The sequence below is a fragment of the Aethina tumida genome, chromosome 1 (assembly GCF_024364675.1).
Source record: "Aethina tumida isolate Nest 87 chromosome 1, icAetTumi1.1, whole genome shotgun sequence".
In the NCBI taxonomy this organism is placed as follows: Eukaryota; Metazoa; Arthropoda; class Insecta; order Coleoptera; family Nitidulidae; genus Aethina; species Aethina tumida.
The window spans coordinates 12,811,958-12,835,398 of record NC_065435.1 but is presented as its reverse complement, the minus strand read 5'-3'; the positions used below and the strand labels follow the sequence as shown (position 1 = coordinate 12,835,398).

The 23,441-nt window shown below is 30.2% G+C and overlaps 1 protein-coding gene across 1 annotated transcript in view; it reads left to right on the top strand.

Annotated features, from left to right (window-relative positions):
- The window catches only part of LOC109597156 (homeobox protein dve-1), a 55,653-nt gene extending 32,629 nt beyond the window's left edge, over positions 1–23,024 (top strand). Inside the window, exons 3-5 of the mRNA XM_020012792.2 lie at positions 14,483–14,919; positions 19,912–20,724; positions 21,169–23,024. Of these exons, the coding sequence (XP_019868351.2) occupies positions 14,483–14,919; positions 19,912–20,724; positions 21,169–21,834 (1,916 nt within the window). The 3' untranslated portion in view covers positions 21,835–23,024. The remainder of the gene's footprint in view (positions 1–14,482; positions 14,920–19,911; positions 20,725–21,168) is intronic.
- The last annotated feature ends 417 nt before the right edge of the window (positions 23,025–23,441 follow it).

Here is a 23,441-nt window from a genome sequence, read left to right as displayed (position 1 = left end):
GTCGAATGTTTTTGGTTCGGGATGTACAGGGTGCAGTAGTTTCATCAATCATGAGCAGATAATCTGCTTAACGCCGCACAATCCGCTCCAATCCGTCCCTGGGGATGGAGGGGAGGTGAACGGACCCGTATGGCGAACCTGGCCACATAGCGGATAAGCCGCTATCCAATACCGGGGAATTCGAACCTAAATATTATATACCGGGCGTCAACCGAACGTTCTGCCACATTAATATTGCGCAACAGTTGTATGCTCTTCCGGTGTTGTCCCAAAAGAAAAAAGGATAAAAAAAGTGGCCCAGCACTCATCTGGGGTAAGGTGAAGGCCGAAACATGATTTTTGCCACCCTCATTTCTAGTTTTGGTAAATAAATTCAATAATTGAAATGGACCAATTAGCTATCAAAGTATGTATCCTGGAAAACGAGTCCCGCCAAATAAACAGGATCAGATTCAATAACCAAAGCCTATGCTGATCCCGTAACATTCCTGCCCATTCAAATCATTGAAATACGTGTACGTGTGAATGGTGTGTTTATGCGTCAGACTGTATTTAGAAGTTATGTTTTCAATTTTTCTTTTATATTTGATCCCCCGTGAATGTTAATCTCGAGCAGAGCATAATCCTCCACATCCCGTCTCAGAGCCGGGAGGAGGCCACGGTCCCTCTAATCCCGGCTTCCTCTAATTCCCTACCTTCAGCATAATCCAGCTTAAACTGGCCTACCAATGTTTCTCACTACTATTTCTATCAACATTGTTTGCTATCGTGCATTCGATGACATGTAGGTACAAAATATTACGACGCAATATTTAAATGATGTGTTTTTATTAATGGTTCTTAAATTTATTCACGGATGGGGCTTTTTTTAAATATACGTCACCGATATATCATTTAGTTGTGCGTTAATAGCAATGACATTTTTCTTTTTCAAACACATTAGATTTCTTCCTCAAACAAGTAACTTAATAAGTTCCAGAAACTTTTCGTGTTTGTATTTTCAATTATATTATTTTATTATTTATTGACGCGGCGAGAGCAATAAGGTAAATTTTTTGTATCAGGTGTTAAGTTCTTAAGCTATCCCTGACCATATTTAATAATAAAAAACGAAATTTATATTGATTAATGGTTTCCTGCAATTTATTAAGAGTTTGATTAAAATGTTAGTTTCTTCATCTTCTTCTTTTAGCTTTATGGATGAAATAAAATTGATCTATTACGACTAAAACTTATTAGTTACGATCAATATTAATTGTTTTGTTATTAAAAATATATCGTCTACTAAAATATAAAAAAAAAACTTGATCTAATGATAAATTTCTTTACAAACAACTGGATATAATTAATTTTACCTTTTAATCTTTTTTGTCTTGCTTCATTTATAGAGACAAAAATGTTTAAAAAATATTTGTTTTTACTATTTCAATTACTGATTAAACTTGTATAAGTATAAATATAAATTAAAAGTGTGTAATATAATTTCTTTATCTTTTTTTAGCTTAATGAGCGTTACAAAATTGACCTATTACAACTAAAATTTATTACTTACCGTCAATATTAATTGTTATGTTATTATCTATTATAATACAAAAAACTTGATGTAATATTTTTTTAAAAACATGTATCATTATGTAATTAATTTTATACAGCCATCTTCTTCTAGGTTTTGCTACAATTATAATAACAAAATATTTTTCACAATATTAATAATAAAATAATTTCATTTCTTTTTATAATTTAAATTTAAAATAATTTACAACTTTATTAACTGTTGAATATTTAGTATAAATATTTAGTTGGCCCCCAACAAAAATTCAATTAAAATCATTAATTACTCAAAATACACTAAAATTTCTAATACAAAAATAGTAACATGTATAGTATAAGATATTTAATATTTTCACTAATATATGTTTATTGAATTATGGATTTTGACTAAATAATTATCCAAAATTCGTATATAATTTCTGCACTGGAAATATACTGTGATACAATTTTTATTGTTATTAATTTCCTGTAGCATGTTTAAACCACAAACTAACTATAACAATTTAAAAAGTCTGAGAAGATAAAGAAATAATATCTAATATATTTAGTATAAAATTTCTTTAAATGAATATTTAATTGGCGCCCAACAAAAATTCAATTAAATTTATTAATTACCCAAAATACACTGAAATTTGTATATAATAATATACACAGTATAATATATTTATTATTTTCAAGAATATATGTTTATTGAACTAATTATCCAAAATTCATACATAATAATTTCTATTCTAGAAATAAACTATGATATAATTTTTATTGTCACTAATTTCCTACAGCATATTTAAACAATAAATTTTACAATAGTATTGTAAGTATAATTTGTGTAATCTAAATGTTAAAAAAGGTTTGGGATTGGGAAAATAAAGAAATAGTGCCTAATGAATTTATTATACAATTTCTTTAAATACCTATTTGGCGCCCAACGAAAATTCAATTAAATTCCTTAATTATACTAAAATGGGTAATACAAAAATATTAACATATGTAATATAATATATTTATTACTTTTAATAATATGTCTAATAAATTGTCAAGGTAAACTCATTAATTACCCAAAATATACATATAAATACTACACAAAAAAAATAAATGTGACAATTTTTATTATTATTAAGTTCCTACAGCATATTTAATAAGTGCAATTAATATTAATATTGTAAGGACAGGTTGTATAATATGAATATTAAAAAAGTTTTGAGAAAATATAGTTAATATATGTATTATACAATTTTTTTTAATTATATATATATTTATTTGGCGCCCAACAAAAATTCAATTAAATTTGTTAATTACCCAAAATACACTAAAATTTGTAATATAATAATAATATATGTAGTATATAAAAATATACTTTTATAGAATTATATTTATGGAATTAGACTCATTAATTATCCAAAATTCGTATATAATTTCTATGCTGGAAATAAACAGTGATATAATTTTTATTGTTACTAATTTCTTACAGCATATTTAAACCATAAATTAACTATAAATATTAAACAAAATTTGAGAAAATAAATAATATCTAATATATTTAGTTTAAAATTTCTTTAAATGAATATATATTTAATTGGCGCCCAACAAAAATTCAATTAAATTCATTAATTAACCAAAATACATTAAAATTTGTAATATAAAAATAATCACATTACTAATGATCCAAATTGTGGTTAAAATAATTAAATAATTTCATTATCTATTTTTTACATTATATAATATTAGTACTATAAAAACTTGTTAACTTGTCATTAATTTTTAATATACATAAAATAGTATTATTTAACAAGCATATAACGATTGTTATTATTTGATAATATACACCATTCACCTAAATAAGGGAATAATAGTTTTTTGAATCAATAAGTTCTTTACACATTTCACATTTAAATCATATAATTATAAAATAACACCACACCAGCAAATCGGTTGGGTTTATTTTTGAAAAGTTATTTTTATTAATTTACATTAAAACACGATAAAATATTAATAAATAAAATGGAAACGAATTAATATTCAAAACCATGCGTACAACGATTAGCGAACAAATATTGTTTAACATTTCGACACCTTCGTTTAATATTTTTCCGATGTAGTGGATTTCAAATTAATTAAAAGGATTTAATAAATCCCCAACCGATTCGAAATTGTTTAAATAAAATAGCGGTCGATCACGCAAACATCAAACTTACGTGGCGAAAAACCGCATCATTTCTTTTTTATATATATTTCTGTGTATAAAATGATAAAAACTGAAGGGTCGGTTTTATTGGTTTATCTGATTGCTGTTGAGACAGTCGGCTAATCCAGGCATGGAGATCGCGTTACTAAAGCGATCGTGGAAGGATAGAAAGGGACAGATGAGTGATTCGGACAGATAAGCACGCACAGATAGATTAAGGACTCTGCACAGACATAGCCGAGCTTCCGTAGATAGTTTGTTTTCCACTGCTGAATATGAGGATAAGTGAATTAAGGTATTAACAGGTGAACATTCGTCTTGTTTTAATCGATAATTTGATGCTTCTAATGAATTCACTAATTTACACAAAGGTATATAAAGCACTATTTTGATTTGAATTTTATTAAAATGGGCCTTAAAAGCAATAATTCACCCCTCATTAAGTTTTCCAACGGTGTTGCGGATGTATTAGGTATCGCTTACATGCGGGTTTTACCCTCACAATTTCAAGTGCTTTGGGAAATATTAAAATGCGCAGTAACAATGTTTTTACAACACACATAATTCCGCAGTAATATTCCTAATTATTTTGAATTAAAATTCATTACAGTTTAAATTATTTAATTTAAAGTTTTAAAGAGATTTTAGCAGCCATACGAATCCATTTTACATCAAATTAATTTCTATCATACACAAATTAAATTGTAAAAATAAAAGGGGGAAATAAAATGGAGATTGATTGACTAATATTTATTTTAAAATATACATAAATTTACTATAGGAAAATATTAACGTATTGTGGGTAATTAATTTAAGTTTAATTCGACAATTCAACTAATGTATATTCTTAAAAATAATGTATTATACTACACATATTATTTTCATATTACAAATATTATGAGTATTTTGGATACTTAATGAATTTAATTGATTTTTGGTTGGGCGCCAAATAATATTTTAAAAACCTTTTTTTAACATTTCTAATCTACAACTTATACTTATAACTTATACTATTACAAAATTCAAAATTTAAATATGCTGTAGGAAATTAGTAATAATAAAAATTACATCGCAGTTTATTTTCGGTATAGTAATTATATACGTATTTTTGATAATTAGTGAGTTTACTCGACAATTTAGTAAATGTAAAATATTATTATTAAATTTGTTTTAAATATGCAGTAGAAAATTATTAACAATAAAAATTATGTATTATATTTAAGGTAATTAGTGAGTTTAACTCGATAATTCAGTAAACATATATTATTAAAAGTAATGAATATATTGTTAATATTTTTATCTTACACATTTTAGTGTATTTTGGGTAATTAATGAATTTAATTGAATTTTTGTTGGGCGCCAATTAAATAGATATTCACTTAATTAATTTTTTTTCTAAATATATAGGATATTATTACTTCATTTTCTCAAACTTTTTTTAATATTTATAGTTATGGTTTAAATATGTTGTAGGAAATCAGTAACAATAAAAATTATATCACAGTGTAGAAATTATATAAGAATTTTGGATAATTAGTGAGTTTAATCCACAATTCAATAAAAGTATATTCTAGTATATTCTTGAAAATAATAAATATATTATACTACATATGTTATTATTTTGATATTACTATTTTAGTGTATTTTGGATAACTAATGAATTTAATTGAATTTTTGTTGGGCGCCAAATAAATATATATTTAATTAAAAAAATTGTATAATAAATATATTAACTATATTTTCTCAAAACTTTTTTAATATTTATATTATACAACAGATCCTTAAAATATTAATATTAAATGTACTTGTTAAAAATGCTGTAGGAAGTTAATAACAATAAAAATTGTCACATTTATTTTTTTTTTTATATAGTATTTATATGTATATTTTGGGTAATTAGTGAGTTTAACTTGACAACTTAATTGGCATATATTATTAAAAGTGCTAAATATATTATATTAGATAAGTTAATATTTTAATATTACACATTTTAGTGTACTTAATGAATTTAATTGAATTTTCGTGGGGCGCCAAATAAATAAACATTTAAATAAATTATATAATTAGACATAATTTCTTTATTTTCCTAAACCTTTTTAACATTTACATTACATAAATTATACTTACAATACTATAGTAAAATTTATGGTTTTAGATGTGCTATACGAAATTAGTAACAATAAAAATTATTTCGTTTTTTATTGGTGAGTTTAACTGTACAATTCAATAAATAAATATATAGGCCTAAAACAATAAATATATTATACCACATATGTTATAGTTTTTGTACTATAAATGTTATGTGTATATTGGGTAATTAATAAATTTAATTAAATTTTTGTTGGACTTCAAATAAATAGATATTCATTTAAAGGAATTGTATTCTAAATACATTAAATACTATTTCTGTATTCTCCCAATTTTTTTTAACATATATTTATAAAATTTGTAATTTAATTATATTATAAAACAATAAAAATTATATCACACATTATTATCGGTATAATAATTATATGCGTATTTTGCGTAATTAATGAGTTTAACTCATTCAATAAATATATATTATTAAGCATAATAAATATATTACACAATGTTATTATTTTTATTTAACAAGTTTTACATTATATATAGATTTTGGGTAATTAATAAATTTAATTAAATCTTTTGTTGGACGTCCAATAAATTAATAAATATATTATTACGTACTAATTCTTTATTTTCACAAACTCTTTTTAACCTTGATAATAAACAACCAATACTTAAAATATTATTGTAAAATGTGTGATTTAACAGTATTTATAAATAGTGGGAATTAGCAAGGCCTGAATACAATTTATTTAATTTGATGCGCAGTTAAATTGAAAAACCTTAGTGACACATTCAGTCGTATTCCTGACTTTAACCAGTGCAACGGGATTCCATGGGATCAACTACGGAAGTAGATAAATACTGTGGGGAAGATATTGGGCTGGATTACCAACAATGATAATGTGCATCCGCCTTTACACTGATATTATTTCATTAAATGTTTTTTTTCAATTTGAATATCACGTCGTATCTGCTTCAACGTTTACAATAAATGTTGATTATTTGTTGGTTTTGTCATTTAGTAAATGTCGACGATAATTTACGTAAATTGATAAATTAATTCCTCATAAAAAGAAAATTATTTACTTTAATTATTTATTGATTATTAAAAATGTTGTGTGAACAAGTTATTGTACCCGATGGTATAATTATCGTCACTTAAAAAAAGTCAAAAGCGACAAAAAACCTGACAAATCCATTTCTAGGATTAAAGCTGATTAGTGTCCACTAAAAAGTCGGTTTTCTTTTAAGGTTATTACATTTTTAATACGGCTTCTCGAAGGTATATCATTAATACAAATATCGCAAATGATAAAAGAAATTAAGTCCCTTAAGATTTATTTCTAAGGCTAATATGATTATTAATTTATATGGCTTATTACCAAAAATCCGATTATGCATAATGCGTTCTTTTGTTTCTTTTAGTAATTTAGTGGCCCCCGGATTTATATCGGGGTATTTTAAAATGTGGCTCCCGAGATCGTTATTAAATGATCAAGGGGAATAAAACTCGAACATAAAAACTTTTTACTTTTGCTGCTTAAAACAAAATTATTTGGCGTTTAGTCTCTATATATTTTTAATTAACAGTTATTTAATTTTACATTTCCTTATAAAAAAATAAATTAATTAATTGAAGCTTTATATGTTTCAAATTTTGTTTGTAATTTTTAACTTTTTCGGCCAATAAAATTGCCATATTTTAGAAAATAAACTGTGGAAATTGTTTAGTTATTAAACAGATTTACTTTATTGTTGTGTTGGGTCTTTTTTACTATGTTCATATTATTATGGTTAGTTCAAAGTCTTGTAAACATCATAATAATCCCCTAAAACACTTGAATTTACTGAAGTACTATAATCTTTATCTAGATGTACTGTAAAAAATCTTGAGAAGGTTTTCTTGGACATTCACTCTCAGATACTTCCCAATTTCCTCTCATTCTCAAACAACCATTAAAAATTTTGTTCAGGGACTCCTTGAACCAAAAAGACACACCCCTCGTCACTGAGAGGTTTAGAAAAAGCAAAGGTTAGTTGGGCACCTGACATTTTTCTATGATATTGTGAGTTCCATCACTCTCAGTTACTTCTCTATGATGGACCTATTCCCTCACTCTCAGATATTTTTCTATGATGAATCAATTATCTCTCTTCTATCCTCATTCCTGAAGTTGGAAATAATTCCTACATGCTCCGTTTTAGTTATTTTTTGAAGATTACAACTGAGATACTCTTTTATGTTCATTGTTCCTTATTCTAAAATTTGTAACAACTATATCAATAACTACAAAAAATTGTAATAACCAACTACCAGAGTAAATGAATATTTTTAATTAAATAATTTACCAAAAATATTGGATCCAATATGCTCCAAAACAGTCACTGATCACTATCCCATAATAATAAATTAAAGAATGAAGTATAAATAAGATGTATGACAGAGTCTTTAGCATAGTATCTAAAACATCGAATAAAATTAAGGGTTGAGTAGATGGCGTGTGGCCGGCGAAAGCCAGCAGGACAGACAGAACGACTTGATGTCGGTCCAGTAATAAAGCCAGCTAACGGGAAGGTATTAAACCAGCCGGCCACCCTGTCTATGATAATCTTGTTAGGTTAAGAAGGTTTCTGCATATTACAGAGCTTTAACTGAAATAACCTAGACCTAGCTAGCATAGTGTCTTAAGGATTAGTTGAGTTGACTTGAGCTTAGTTACATGGACGCCTCACAAAACACCAAAGCTGATGACGTAGCACAACTCTAATTATATAATAAAATGTCCCAATTAAATTTTACGCTTACCCCGTAGATGTGTGGTCAACGGCTTATTTCTGGAAAACGGCGATAACACGCACCAACGGCTAAAACTTAATCCTTAATCACTATATTATTGGGATTTAATAAGCGGATCGAACTGGTTTATATGGTTGTGTTCGTCATGTGGCGGCGTCGCATAACCTCAGCATTTCGTTCGATTAGTGAGAACGTCTGATCCTGGCTCAGCTCAAAGCCAGGACTGTTTCCAAGGTGATCTTCCACCTTTATTTCTATAACTCTGACTAAATAATGCGGTAAACTCGATGTCGCCCGGCTCAGCTGGATTATGGGATTCGCGACAGACGAATTGAAATATAAAAAGGTCTTAGAAAATCACATAATGCGCAGCAAAACCACAATAAATTTATAGCTGGGGACTCTCATCTTAAACCATTAGATGGAGTTTAAATTAATTAAGTGATTATGGAGCCACCTGAAGTGGTTTCTTGCACAATTTGATAAATGGCTAAAATAAATTATTTTCTGAAGTGGGTCTTCTCATAAAGAAACAACCTTAAAATTGGCAGTCTTGATTGCCACGTAGTGAATTAGACAACTATATTAAAATTGCACATGACATGATATTGCTTGTATTGTTCACTTTTCTTCTAACAACACAATATAATTTTAATTAAAGGTCATTACTTACTTATTGGTTTAAAACACCACAGCTTTCACCTGTCCAGCAAATTAATAAGCACCAGCAAGTCTCAATGATGACCAATTTAATTTAAAAATAAACACATGAACAACAAAGGTAAGAGGGTGGTGGCGTGTGTGTATCGTTAAGAGGTCTTAATTTCTAAGTCGGCGGTGTTACTTTCGTTTTATTAAGGCGTAGCGGGCGATCGTGGCGGGTCTTATGATGCAGATGCGGCCAGCGGAGAGAGTAGTAACACGGCGTAGACCGCCTAACCGAGCGACTCGGGGCTAAATCTCGGGGATCCGGCTCCAGGATCCGGTCTGGTCCTAATCCTGTCGGCTTACCGCGCTCTGTATAGTCCACTAGTCGCTAATCCCACCGGCTCTAATCCAGGCAGGCTGACCAGCGTCTTAACTGAAGCTCATATTGCCTTCCGGTCCTTTGTTTCTAGCCAGGGCCTGATCAATAATGCAGCCTTATAAATAATAAGACCAACTATAATAACTATGTTATAGAAGGGAAAGGAATATTCCATCTCTCTGTGGTGTACTGGATAATTGTGGCTTATTCCCTCTTCCCTTTCAACGTTCTACTTAACGGTAAATCTCGTTCCTCTTATTTCCACTATTATTACTCCAATAATCTAATTCATCTTCGCCTTCATCCCATTCAATTACTTTATTATATTGACTAGTTTTAAAGGTATGATGCTATACTATATGTTAGTGAAGCAGTTATATTAATTATATTTATAATATTTTCTTAATAAATCTCTAAAATCTTTTAAAAACAGATCAAAAGAACTATTAACTCATCTCTAAAGTAGGTAGATAGGTAGAAGATAAAAAAAATTCTTATATAGACCTCTGAGTGAGTCACTTTATTCTTATTTGGAAAGATGACCAAGACTTATCTCTTAATTAAGATGATGGTAAATACAACATAGATAAATTCATTTCTGTTTTATATATTTACTTTTTCTTTAATGAAAAGAAATTTTTATATAGATTACTATTAGACCCCAATTTGAATAGTCCAAAAAAATACACATATGTTAACATTATTTGTGAAACTGACTGACACAGCAGTGTAAAGATCTATAATAAGTCAGCACATTTCAATTTATTCTTATTTCTTTCCATGAATAGAAATTTTTGACTGATACTACAACCTAATTCCTTTAGTAAAAGAAATTTAGACTTTTGGAAAGCTGACCAAGACTTATATAAAATAAATAGATAGGTACGACATAGATAAGTTCATTTCTGTTTTATTTATTTACTTTTTCTTTGATGAAAAGAATTTTTTGTATAGACTACTATTAGGCCCCAATTTTAATAGTCCAAAAAAATTCACATATGTTAACATTATTTGTGAAACTGACTCAATCAGCAGTGTAAAAATCTATAATAAGACAACATATTTCAGTTTACTCTTTTTTCCATGAAAAGAAATTTTTGACTTCTATTAGCTCGCAATCTTAATTGTCCAAAAAATACACGATGTTAACATCATTTATGAAACTGACTGACTCAGCAGTCAAAAAATCTATAAAAGGTCGTCAGCACATTTCAGTTTATTCTTATAATTATTATTATTATTATTTTTTTTTTTTTTTTTTTTCAATGAAAAGAAATTTTTGACTGATATTACGATCCAATTCCTTTATTAAATGAATTTTAGACTTTTGGAAAGCTGACTAAGACTCTCTCTTATTTAAGTTGATGGTAAATACGACATAGATAACTTCATTTGTTTTATTTAATTACTTTTCCTTTAATGAAAAAAATTTTTTGTATACATTACTATTAGGCCCCAATTTTAATTGTCCAAAAAATACACAGATGTTAACATAATTTGTGAAACTGACTGAGTCAGCAGAGTGAGGATTTATCTATAATAAGTCAGCATATTTCAGTTTACTCTTTTTTTTTCATGAAAAGAAATTTTTAACTGATATTACGACCTACGTCCTTTATTAAAAGAAATTTAGACTTTTGGAAAGCTGACCAAGACTTATGTCTCTTAAATAAGTAAATGGTAGATGGTAGATACGACATAGATAAGTTCATTTCTGTTTTATTTATTTACTTTTTCTTTAATGAAAAGAAATTTTTGTATAGATTACTATTAGGCCCCAATTTTAATAGTCCAAAAAAATACACAGATGTTAACATCATTTGTGAAACTGACTGACTCAGCAGTGTAAAGTTCTATAATAAGTTAGTACATTTCAGTTAATTCTTATTTTTTCAGTGAAAAGAAATTTTTGGCTGAAATTACGACCCAATTCTTTTATTAAAACAAAATTAGACTTTTGGAAAGCTGACCAAGACATATCTAAAATAAATAGATGGTAGATAGTAAATAAGACATAGATAAGTTCATTTCTGTTTTATTTATTTACTTTTCCTTTGATGAAAATAATTTTTTGTATAGATTACTATTAGGTCCCAATTTTAATGGTCCAAAAAATACACAGATGTAACATCATTTGTGAAACTGTCTGAGTCAGCAGTGTAAAGATCTATCTATAATAAGTCAGCTATTTCAGTTTATTATTCTTATTTTCTTCCATGAAAAGAAAATTTTTGCCTGATATTACGACCTAATTCCTTTATTAAAAGAAATTTTGACTTTTGGAAAGCTGACCAAGACTTATACCTCTTAAATAAGTAGATAGTAAATACGACATAGATAAGTTCATTTCTGTTTTATTTATTTACTTTTCCTTTGATAAAAAGAATTTTTTGTATAGATTACTATTAAGTCCCAATTTTAATTTTCCAAAAAATACACAAATGTTAACATCATTTGTGAAACTGACTCAGTCAGCAGTGTAAAGATCTATCTATAATAAGTCAGCTATTTCAGTTTATTCTTATTTTCTTCCATGAAAATAAATTTTTGACTGATATTACGATCTAATTCCTTTATTAAAAGAAATTTTGACATTGGGAAAGCTGACCAAGACTTATACCTTTTAAATAAGTAGATGGTAAATACGACATAGATAAGTTCAATTTTTGTATATACTATTAGGCTCCAATTTTAATTGTCCAAAAAAATACACAAATGTTATTCATCATTTGTGAAACTGACTCAGCAGTGTAAAGATCTATAAGTCAGCACATTTCAGTTTATTCTTATTTTTTTCAATGAAAGGAAGAAAACATAGATAAGTTTATTTCTGTTTTATTTATTTACTTTTTATTTAATGAAAATGAATGATGAATGATATTCAGTTTAATTCCATTGTTTATAGACATTTGGAAAACTGACCAATACACCAATAGTTTATCTGTAAAGCAGTGACCAAATCGTAACTTAATATCTAAAATAGGTTAGCATATTTCCACTTTTTATTACTTTCACTTCTGAATGATAAGAAAATTTTGTTTAGGCTGGTTATTAAGTCCCATTTTTAATCGCCAGATAAATTAATTTATAGATGTCAACTGATGTAAAACAAAACATCAATAAATCATTAAGATAAACAAAAAACCTTAGCCGAATTTAATTTAGTAGCAGAATTTTTGAGGAAGTTGTAAATTTTCTCTAACACGATTTAATAAAATAGACATGCAATTCCGCACAAATCATTGTAATTTTATCACAAATATGAAAACAACAAGCCACAACAAAACAGATAAAATTATTATCAGAAACAGGGATATTTATCAACATTCGGGCAGTGATTGTATAATATGTATTGTAGTCAGGAGAATGCCACCTGTTGTCCATGTTAGCGAATTGGAATTTAATATTTGACCTGGATTAACAGTAATACCAAGCGGCCATGGAATGACGTAATTAAACAAACCCCAGCAGTAAAAGGGAGAGAAACGTGGGGGTCCGGACAATTTCGTGATACGCCGACTGCCGCGTGTATTCTTAAACATGTGAGAGACTGTTGAATACACATCGAAGACGCTGAGAAATCCAAGTGGCTCCTTTAAATCCTTATCTCAAATCCAGCGTGAAATCGTATTAGCTCGAGTAAAGGAACAGGGCAGAGGACTTATTGTAAACAGTATTGCGGGTTCGAAGACCCTTTACACTCTCAAAACTTAACTGTCTATACAGCGCCTCAACGTTAGACTCTTTACAACTTGTGCGAATTAAAACTTTGGACTAACAAGACTTACGCTAATAAGAAAGTGGATTGAAATAAGCTGTTGTGTAAGATGCTTTGGCTTCACTTTTACGTTAATTCGACCACTGCCATTTACCACCGCATACTCCACACAACGTTTGGCCCCGTTTAAAAAACTCCACTACTGTCCCAAACAAAAACTGGATGTGGATTATACTAAACAATAAGGAGTTCTAATCCGCCACGAGCGTTTTGCCCTTTGTACGGGGATTACGTAATTTTTTTCATAATCCCGAATAAGTGCCCTTTAGAACCAGAAAATGACCTGATTATACAAACATAAAATGCCTGAAATGCAGGTCCTCCTTACCTTCAATTGGTGGCCAATTATGTCGTTTAGTTACCGGGAGTAAATCAATATGAAGGGGATGTGAGAAGGGATTAACTTTGGTTTAGGATTTATCAAATTGCTCTGGACACTCATTCTGAGTAAGAACACATCACAACGCTTTCAAAACATTGAATGGAACATCTAGAATAATACTTGGGTCCATCTTTCCATCTTGTATTGATTACCCTCTCTATTGAGCAGAGGGAGTTAATCACGGCAAGTATTTATTTCCACCCAGGTAATCGTGGCATGCGATCAACATTTCGTGGTGAATAAGTGCGTTATCAAGTAAAATAGGAAAACCACCAAACAAACTTGTTCATCTTTAAGGTGGAAAGGAAATGAAGAACTCCTTAGTATAACGGTACATTAACTGTCATCTGTTCGGCGCTATCAATTGATCTGTCTGTCTCTCTTATCATTGGATACTTTTCCGCCTTATACACTTACATTAAATTCACCATGGCTCACGAGATCGCCCCCTACAAATATAGCGATCATCTGCCCTGTTGGCCTTTGCTTACTTCCCTTTTCCAGCCCTCCCTCTCTCTCGTTTTCCAGTTCCAGTTTATCTCTCCATCACATTTTTAAGTTGGGATGACGGATCATTTGCTAAACTCCGATACGACGTGTTTTTGATGCCTGACACGCCATTAATGCCGCAATCTGGACTTAATAATAAATGATTCACAATTTCTGTATTGTTCCAGGCAAATCTATACCGGTGCATTGCATCGTGGAGGCGATATGTTCCTTGGACGAGACCCGGACGCTGCACCAAGCAAGCTGGACACGGAGACCTCAGATCGAAACGGACAGTTACGTGATCATCCCCATCGGCACCCCGTTCCACAACTTGGTGCAGGTGGCACTGCTGCGTCTCGGCTACCCGGGTGAATGCATGGCCGCAGCCAAAGGGGCCATCGTCATCAAGAACTGGAAGGCGTTGAATTTCGATCAAATAAGCGACGATCCGCTGATCACCGTAGGTGACATACTGGGCGAGCTGTCCACCGTCGCCACGTTGAGGATCCAGGTGTTCAGGGGCAAGCCGAGCAACCTGACCGACGTCAAAGACAAGCTGCTGAGGTTCCTGCTGCTGCAGAGCCACGGACTGCTCATCTCCTCCGGCTGCCCTCTGGATGAGGTAAGATTAGTTTTTAAAACCAGCAAAACAAGCATATTTTAATTGGAAACAGGAAACGATTATCTTAATCAATTTTATCGGAGTAAATACACGAAACTTCAATTTGTGTGTTGTAAATCAAAAACAGACAGCACGTGATAAAGCAAATGATCGCAAATATTTTAATCAATTAGAATATAAAATGCAAAAAAAAAACGTATCAATAGAAATATTCCTAATAAGTCTATAAATAAATTTAAATCTGACGATGAGCAACAAACTACAATTAAAAGTTATAAATTGTGGGTGTTATCGTAGGGGCAGATAATGTTATTGATATGCATTAATATACCAGGGATTATCCAAAATGTTATTACGTAATTTAAGTCGTGTGTAAACAAAAACCAATATACGTTTATCACATCACAAGTTGGCCGAAAAGATTTATATGAGTATTAATTATTGTCTATAGGAAAATCCCGTATATACACAAAATATGTTAATATTTAAATTAGAATCACAGCTTTGAACAATATTCATTTATCAATAAGTATTAATAAATACAGGAAATAATCCCACATATTAATGTTTTATGTTGTATTACCTCAACGAAATTTGTCATGAACGTAATAAAACACAATGTCTGTTTTAAACAATGTTTAACTGCAAACATAAAGTTTCGAGTTTGTTCAAGTGCTTTTCGAGCAACGTCTTAAAAATTAAACGGGAATAAATGTATTAAGGGTGCAGAGAATGGCTGTAACCTCGCTTTTAATAAGATTATGTAGCATTATTTCGTTGTATTAATGAGATCAAAAGCCTTTTACATCATACGGCATTGAGTAGATCCCAAAAATCCCCGTTTCAAAATACACAAACCTCTGCAATTAATAAAAGATGAGCTCGAGCTTGTTAAAATCATAAATATATATATTTTTTTTATTTAGTGTTTTGTGTAGTGTAAATGTAAGAATGTATTTAATGTAATTAACTTACAATTCTTATCTATTTATTTGTCATGTTTTATCTATTTTATGGGAGCAAAAAATATTTTAAAAATCATTATTTACAATTTGAACTAATTAATTTGAAACATTGTGCAAACTTATTTTTGTAGTTTTAATGAAAAAAATGATTCAATTTATTTTGATTTTTAAATTTTAAATAAAGATTTAGAAATATAAAACATAAATTTGAAATTTTTTAATTTTTTTGTATACTTTATTTGTCAACGCATTTATAATTCCAACAAAATAAAGATTTGAAAATGATGAAAAATAGAAAATAGTGCCAATCAAAAATTAAATATTTACAGAAGATGGTCCTACAGGCATAATTTTAATTTATTTTATTCTAAAATGTTGTAAAGGTACGAAACTAAAGATTGTGCCAAATTTTTTCGTGTGCCTTTATTATTTCTAATAAAAATTATTAAATTAAATTAATTTTCGAATTTACTTGTTTTAAATAATTAAATTCAGAGAATATTTTCTTTAATCATACTTTATATTTTAATTTTTATAAATTTATTAGATATTTAGAAAAGATACAAAAAGATCATTTTACAAATCAGTAGATTTTAATTTATTTTATTCTAAAATGTTGTAAAGTTATTATTTCTAATAAAAAATTATTAAATTAAATTAATTTTCGAATTTAAAACAAGTAATTAATTAAATTCAGAGAATGTTTTCTTTTAATTTTTAAAATTTAAGCAGATATTTACAAATATAAAAATTAAATTTATTAAATATTTTTGAATTTTTTTCATTATTTGTGAACTTTATTTGTCAAAACATTTATAATTCCAACAAAAGAAATATTTTAAAGTGATGAAAAGGGAAAAATAGTGCCAGTCAAAAATAATATTTAAACTTGGGACCTCTGAAACTAAAAATATAAAATATTAAATTTTTACAAAAAGATAATTTTACAGGTCTGTAAATTTTAATTTATTTTATTCTAAATGTAGGAAACTAAAGATTGTACCGAATTTTTTCGTGTGTCTATTATTTCTAATAAAAAATTATTAAATTAAATCAATTTTCGAATTTAAAACAAGTAAATAATTAAATTCAAAGAATTTTTTCTTTAATCATATTTTATATTTTAATTTTTAAAAAATTATCAGATATTTAGATATTTAAAAATTAAATTTATTAAACGTTTTTGAATTTGTTTTATTATTTGTAAACTTTTTTCGTCAAAACATTTATAATTCCAACAAAAGAAATATTTTAAAGTGATGAAAGTGAAAAAATAGTGCGAGTCAAAAACGATATTTAAACTTGGGACCCCTGAAACTCTTTTAAATTTTATTTATTTTATTCTAAAATGTTGTAAATGTAGGAAACTAAAGACTGTACCAAACTGTTTCGTGTGTCATTATTTCTAATAAAAAAATATTAAATTAAATTAATTTTTGAATTTAAAACAAGTAAATAATTAAATTTAGTGAATTTTTTCTTTAATCATACTTTATATTTTAATTTTTAAATTTTAAACAGATATTTACAATTATAAACACTAAATTTATTAAATGTTTTTAAATTTTTTTCATTTTTTGTGAACTTTAGTTGTCAAAATATTTATAATTCCAACAAAAAAATATTTTAAAATGATGAAAAGAAAAAAACAGTGCCAGTCAAAAACGACATTTGAACTTGGGACCTCTGGACCACTTTTAAATATTTAATATTTACAAGAGATAATCTTACAGGCCTGTACAATTTTAATTTACTTTATTCTAAAATATTTTAAAGGTAGAAAACTAAAGATTGTGTCAAATTTTTTCGTGTGTCTATTATTTTTAATAAAAAATTATTAAATTAAATTAATTTTCAAAGTTAAAACAAGTAAATAACTAAATTCAAAGAATTTTTTCTTTAATCAAACTTAATTTTTAATTTTTTTATTATTTTATCCTAATAAAAAATTATTAAATTCAATTAAAGGTTGAATTTAAAACAAGTAAATAATTAAATGCACGATATTTGAACTTAAGACCTCTGGAACACTCTTAAATATTAAATATTTACAAAAGATAATTCTACAGATCTATAAATTTTAATTTATTTTGTTTTAAAATAGTGCAGAGTAGGAAGTGTTATTTATTTTGAAAAGTAAATGTAGTTTATTAGACACAAAGTAAAAAGAAATGAACGAAATATTTTGTTAAAATTGTAAAATGGCATTTAAATTAATCCCCTATAACTCACCACAAACAAAATTAACAATGCAAATGTATTGAGAAGTTGATATTTAATCTTTGGGGATATAAAAGGGCGATTACACTTTATGTAATGATGTCAGGAAACAGGGAATAATGCGAAGCATATATTAGCAAATGTTTGTGATTGTGGAGGTTTTTAGAGCCAGATTAGGGTACTTTAACACAGACGTTGTAGCTCTATTCCGCGGATTTATCTCAGGTTCAGCTAAATTCAAATGAAACGAGCTAGTGTTATGATTTATAAGCTCGTCGTTAGCCCCTGCGCAACGCGGGGCTTTGCTTTTCCGGTTTCGTACTTATTTTTGATTCAGAAGTTTGCTTTTGTGGACAGGCATAGATGCTAAACTTATGAGCGGGGCATAACTCTAATCCGATGTTAATAAATACGGGAGCAGCCTTTCATTTTCATATTTACTAAACAGCACCGCTTTTAAATGCTTCGGGATAACTATTAAATCTGATTGCCTTACAGTTTCATGGACAAATTTATTTAATGTTATATTTTAAGCAGTTGATTTATTTAACTGTTGCTCAGCAGCTGAAACTTATCTGTTTCTTAATTTAGATAATCAAACCCAATCACTTATTATATGATAAGGTGACATTGGACACCAGAAAAAGTAATTTTAACGTTTAACTTTAAAATAAATAACTGGGTCTTTGGGAATGATCAACCGCAGTTTGGATCTCCTTGTCAGAATTAAACCAAATGGGACAATGACAAAAGTAAATAATACTCACATGGAGTAATGTCTGGACTCTATAGTGGTGAGGTAGAACATCTCATTTAACTTTTTAAAGCTTCCTTTGAGTTTCTAATGTGACAGGTGGTCTACTTCCTAAAGAAGCTCATTTTTGAGCATTTCATGAAATTGGCCAATTTTCTACCATTAGACAGTTGCATTGTTAGTTCAGCTTCTTGATAGATAATCAACATGTATAATTCCATGAGGAAAGAACCATACAGTTACCAAAATCTTTCTTAGGTTACGACTAGTTTTAAGAACTATTTTATTAGGCCATTCATCACCAACAGTATCTTTACCAAATTCATATTTAGTGCCTCATCTGACTTTTGAAGCAAATTTTGGTCAATTATACCACTTGAATGCCCCATTTTTAACTCAAAAAATATTTTAAATACAACGTAGGATAAAACTAAATTGGATGATGACAAAAACTTTCAAATATAGTTTCAAATTTAACTAAAATCTTACAAATTAACGGAAATATCATTTGCCAGCCATCATAAATTGGTATTCCTTGAAGAAACTTTTCCTAATTGATAATGGCTGATAACCATCGTCCAAATCACTTATTTAATTATTGCTGCAATTAAAAATATGTTTAAACTATTGTTAAACTTTAACACGACAACTAAATTCGTCATAGTCGTATGTTACATAAAAACATGCGATTTGTTGCAAAACAATATTTAGCGTAAATTAAAACTACTGTACGTAAATTATTTTAGACATATTGCTATTATAATAATTGCATAACAAGTATATTAACTTTAAATATGCTACATCAGTCGATAATGATAATCGTTAATATCGAAACTCAATAATACAAACTCCATTAACTTATTATAATAGATATGTAATAAATAATTACAGAATGTTTTTGTTTGTCATCTTTGAAGCGAATTAGTTTTTCAAGTTGAAAGTGCAAAATGAAAAAACTCTTATTAATAGACGCACTTCGTAACATGATCGATCAAAACAAACAAAACAAAACGAAGCATTTCTCCACACAAACAAAAGTTCTCCTTGTTCCAGGGCATGGTGTCCCAGATTTGCAGGAACAGCCCCTCCCATCCCGGTTCAATACCAGAGATCCCCGAAGAGAAGCTCCGCAAGTTTGATCAATGGTGGTCCTCGCAACAGTTCAGTCTCCAATCCCCCGTGGGACGTTCACAATTCGTGCCCACTTATCCCAACCAGTATTCGGTACCACCCCAACCTCCGACGCCCATGGATCGTACGTTGTCAGAGTCGGAGTGTAAGCACCCCGCCATGCAGACCGTGCACAACCAGTTCCCCACACAGAAAACCAGAATGCGTACCAGCTTCGATCCGGAGCTGGAGCTCCCCAAGCTGCAGAGATGGTTCACGGAGAACCAGCACCCGAGCAGACAACAGATACAGCAGTACGTCAAGGAGCTGAACAGTCTCGAATCTCGACGCGGCAGGAAGCCGTTGGACGTGAACAACGTGGTGTACTGGTTCAAGAACGCAAGGGCCGCACAAAAACGGGCCGAAATCCGGAACACGCCCAACCTACCCTGTCACTTGGCGGTCAACGGCTACAACAACCACAGTCCGACTAACGGAAGTGGATTTCTCCTGTCGAACGGGTATTTGAATTCCGAAAGATTGGTGGACCACAGGATGAAGCCGTTCGAGAAGAAGGAACCACACAACTCACACACCTCGGACGAGTTCTCCAACGCTGGCTCGGACCTGGATGATGAGGACATGGGAGATGGGCCGCCACAGAGCCCTTCGTTACCCTTGTCGTTGACCACCAGGAAGGACTCACGGGAGAACAGTCCACGATCCACTAGTCCTCCACCACCTCCTGATATACAAGTAAGTAATTCGGTCTTTTGTGGCAAGAATATAAGTTTATGGGGACACAGTTTTGGTCTCGCCCACGAGTTTAAAAACAATTTGAATGTAAATGTCTTGTTTTACAGTGTAAACTAGCGTTTGAACGACGTATAATAAGGACAGCGTTTCACCCTTCATATTAGGGGTTGTGCGGTCTGAACAGCCACCCCAAACATAATCACGTTGCGATAGGGAAACAAAAGCAGCGCGTGCCAGCCGAAGCCTTCTTTTTAATGGGGCGAATCAGATTCGCAAACTTACATCTTTTTAAAGTGAACGTTTGGCGTTTTAATTATGTTTGATTAACTGACATGTTTTATTACAAAAAGGCCATTACTGTTGAAAATATTTGAATATGAACTTATATTCTTGCCAAACGAGAAGGCCCCTTTAGCATAACACTAATAAAGCCGTTTGCTTCAGGTTGATCAGTGCAAAGAAGAACCCAAAGAAGATCAGCCCGTTAGTTACACGCCGGGCGATCACATCAACAACAACAAGTGTCACGAGTCAGATATGGAGGATGAAGAGGGCGAAGCCGAGAACGACGCAAAGAGTCACATCGACGGCGCCTCAATGGCTTCGCCTTCAAGTAGGTCTTTGTCTCAACGTTTCTGTAATTCCCCAGAAGAAAACCAACTGCTGCCTCGTGACGGTTTGGAAAGGATTGCCGCTGCTGGTTTCCCTCTGGTACCAAACTCTATGTTTAGCCATAGTATAATGTATATGAGTCATTACATTCCCGGCTTGTCACATTCCGCTGCTTCTCCACCTAGTTCTAGTGCATTAGGTATAGCTGGCTTAACTGCGGATGAGCGCAGGAAAAGGAATCGTACATTCATTGACCCGGTCACTGAAGTACCGCGATTGGAACAATGGTTCTCGGTAAATACTCATCCCTCTCACAACCTCATTTTAAAATACACCGAGGAATTAAACTGCATGGCTTACAGGCAGAAATTCCCGAGGCTTGAACCCAAAAACGTCCAGTTTTGGTTTAAGAACCGCAGGGCCAAGTGCAAGAGGCTTAAGATGTCGCTGTTTGACAGTCAAACGGCCAGTCAGTACCACCACGCAGAACGTGATTAATTCTTAACAAAAAAAAAAACGTACTTAAGCCTGATTTTTCCTCATGTCTGATTAGCGCCGGGCTTGACCTATTTTTGGTGATACCTTTCCGTACTAATTAAAAGAGGATATAAAAGACTTACGTGTGATCTGTTTTATTGGTCTTGTTCGCGTATGAATAAGTGAATAGGAAGACTGAAAAACAATATTCAAAGCTCTCGAACTACCGTTGTTTTTTTCGTGCTTGAAAATTGGTTGCTGAGAACTAGTCGAAGTTTTGAAAGCTGTTATTGCTTTTCATTGGGTGTGAGGAAAAATTACACACGTACACTTGGGGTCGTACATATTTTTTTGTCTCGAATGTGCCTCGGTGGAAAAGTACTGCGACCCTTGGTACTAAACCATTGTTTATTAGATAGTTTTCAATAAAATTTTTAAGAGGGTGTGAATTATTGTAGTGTTAAGACAATAAATGAGTCTCAAAGTAACATTCCACTTTCGAAATTTGTACAGGAAACGTAACAATTCGACAGTAGAATATGATTATTAGAGGAATATTTTTTGAAACTGTAGTGGTACTTTGAAGGGCGTTTTTTAACAGGTTATATTGCCCCATTTTTTGTTAAATTTAATTTAGTCGGTAGTAGAAGATCAAGTCCATGGGTACTATGTGAATAATTAAATAATTTATATTAATTTAAAAACTCGATGTGATTTAGTTGTATGCAACCCATATAACTTATTAGAATAATTGTATATACACCAGCATATTTCATTTATTTTAATACAATTACATTTCTGAACCGTCTTCCTTAATAATATTTATATGGCATTACATTTTCAGTGGTTTAAACCCGGTGTTGTCTGCATTAAAATAAATGAAACAGTTGTTGGCTAATTTATTATATAAATGTAAACAGTCCCTTTTAAAAATTTTATAGCGATACACAGATGTACCAAAGATTGTTAAAATTACTGATTTGTAAAGTTGTCCAAATACGTTATGTTTATTAAAATGGGCATATCTATTATACCCCTGAAAAATAATGTATTATTCTGCATAATAATTGTTGTGTCGTAGTATGTGGCCATGTCTTTGTGAATGCAATGTATATGATACTCTGTTTTTGAATATTTTTGTTGAAATTTAACTTCTATGTTTACAAAAAATGTATGTATGTACATAAAACAAATAAATTTCTTTTCCCAAACCCCACATCTTTTATTTTAACACCCACAAAACCTAAAATCACCACCAAAAAACTAAAAGGTAAGTAAGCCAAAATAAAAAGGTAAGTAACATTATTATTAAAAATTTTGGAGACACGTCTTTGATTTACCAAGATCATAATTATACGAACTGAGAGAGCATCGTCGACATTAAGTGGTTTCAAGCCCACGGTTGCTAATGAATTACTTACGTTACTAATTTTCGGATTAAGTCTGATTTATATTTGCCACTTCACTGTAATATTCAGAATTATGTTACACGTAACAATAAATCTGAATTGTGCATATATTTCAGTGTGAAATTTTCATATAGACCTACAAGTATGTATGTAAAAATGGTTTAAGCACATACGTATGTTCTAAATTCTTAAACACGTCTATATTTAATCTGGAAAATT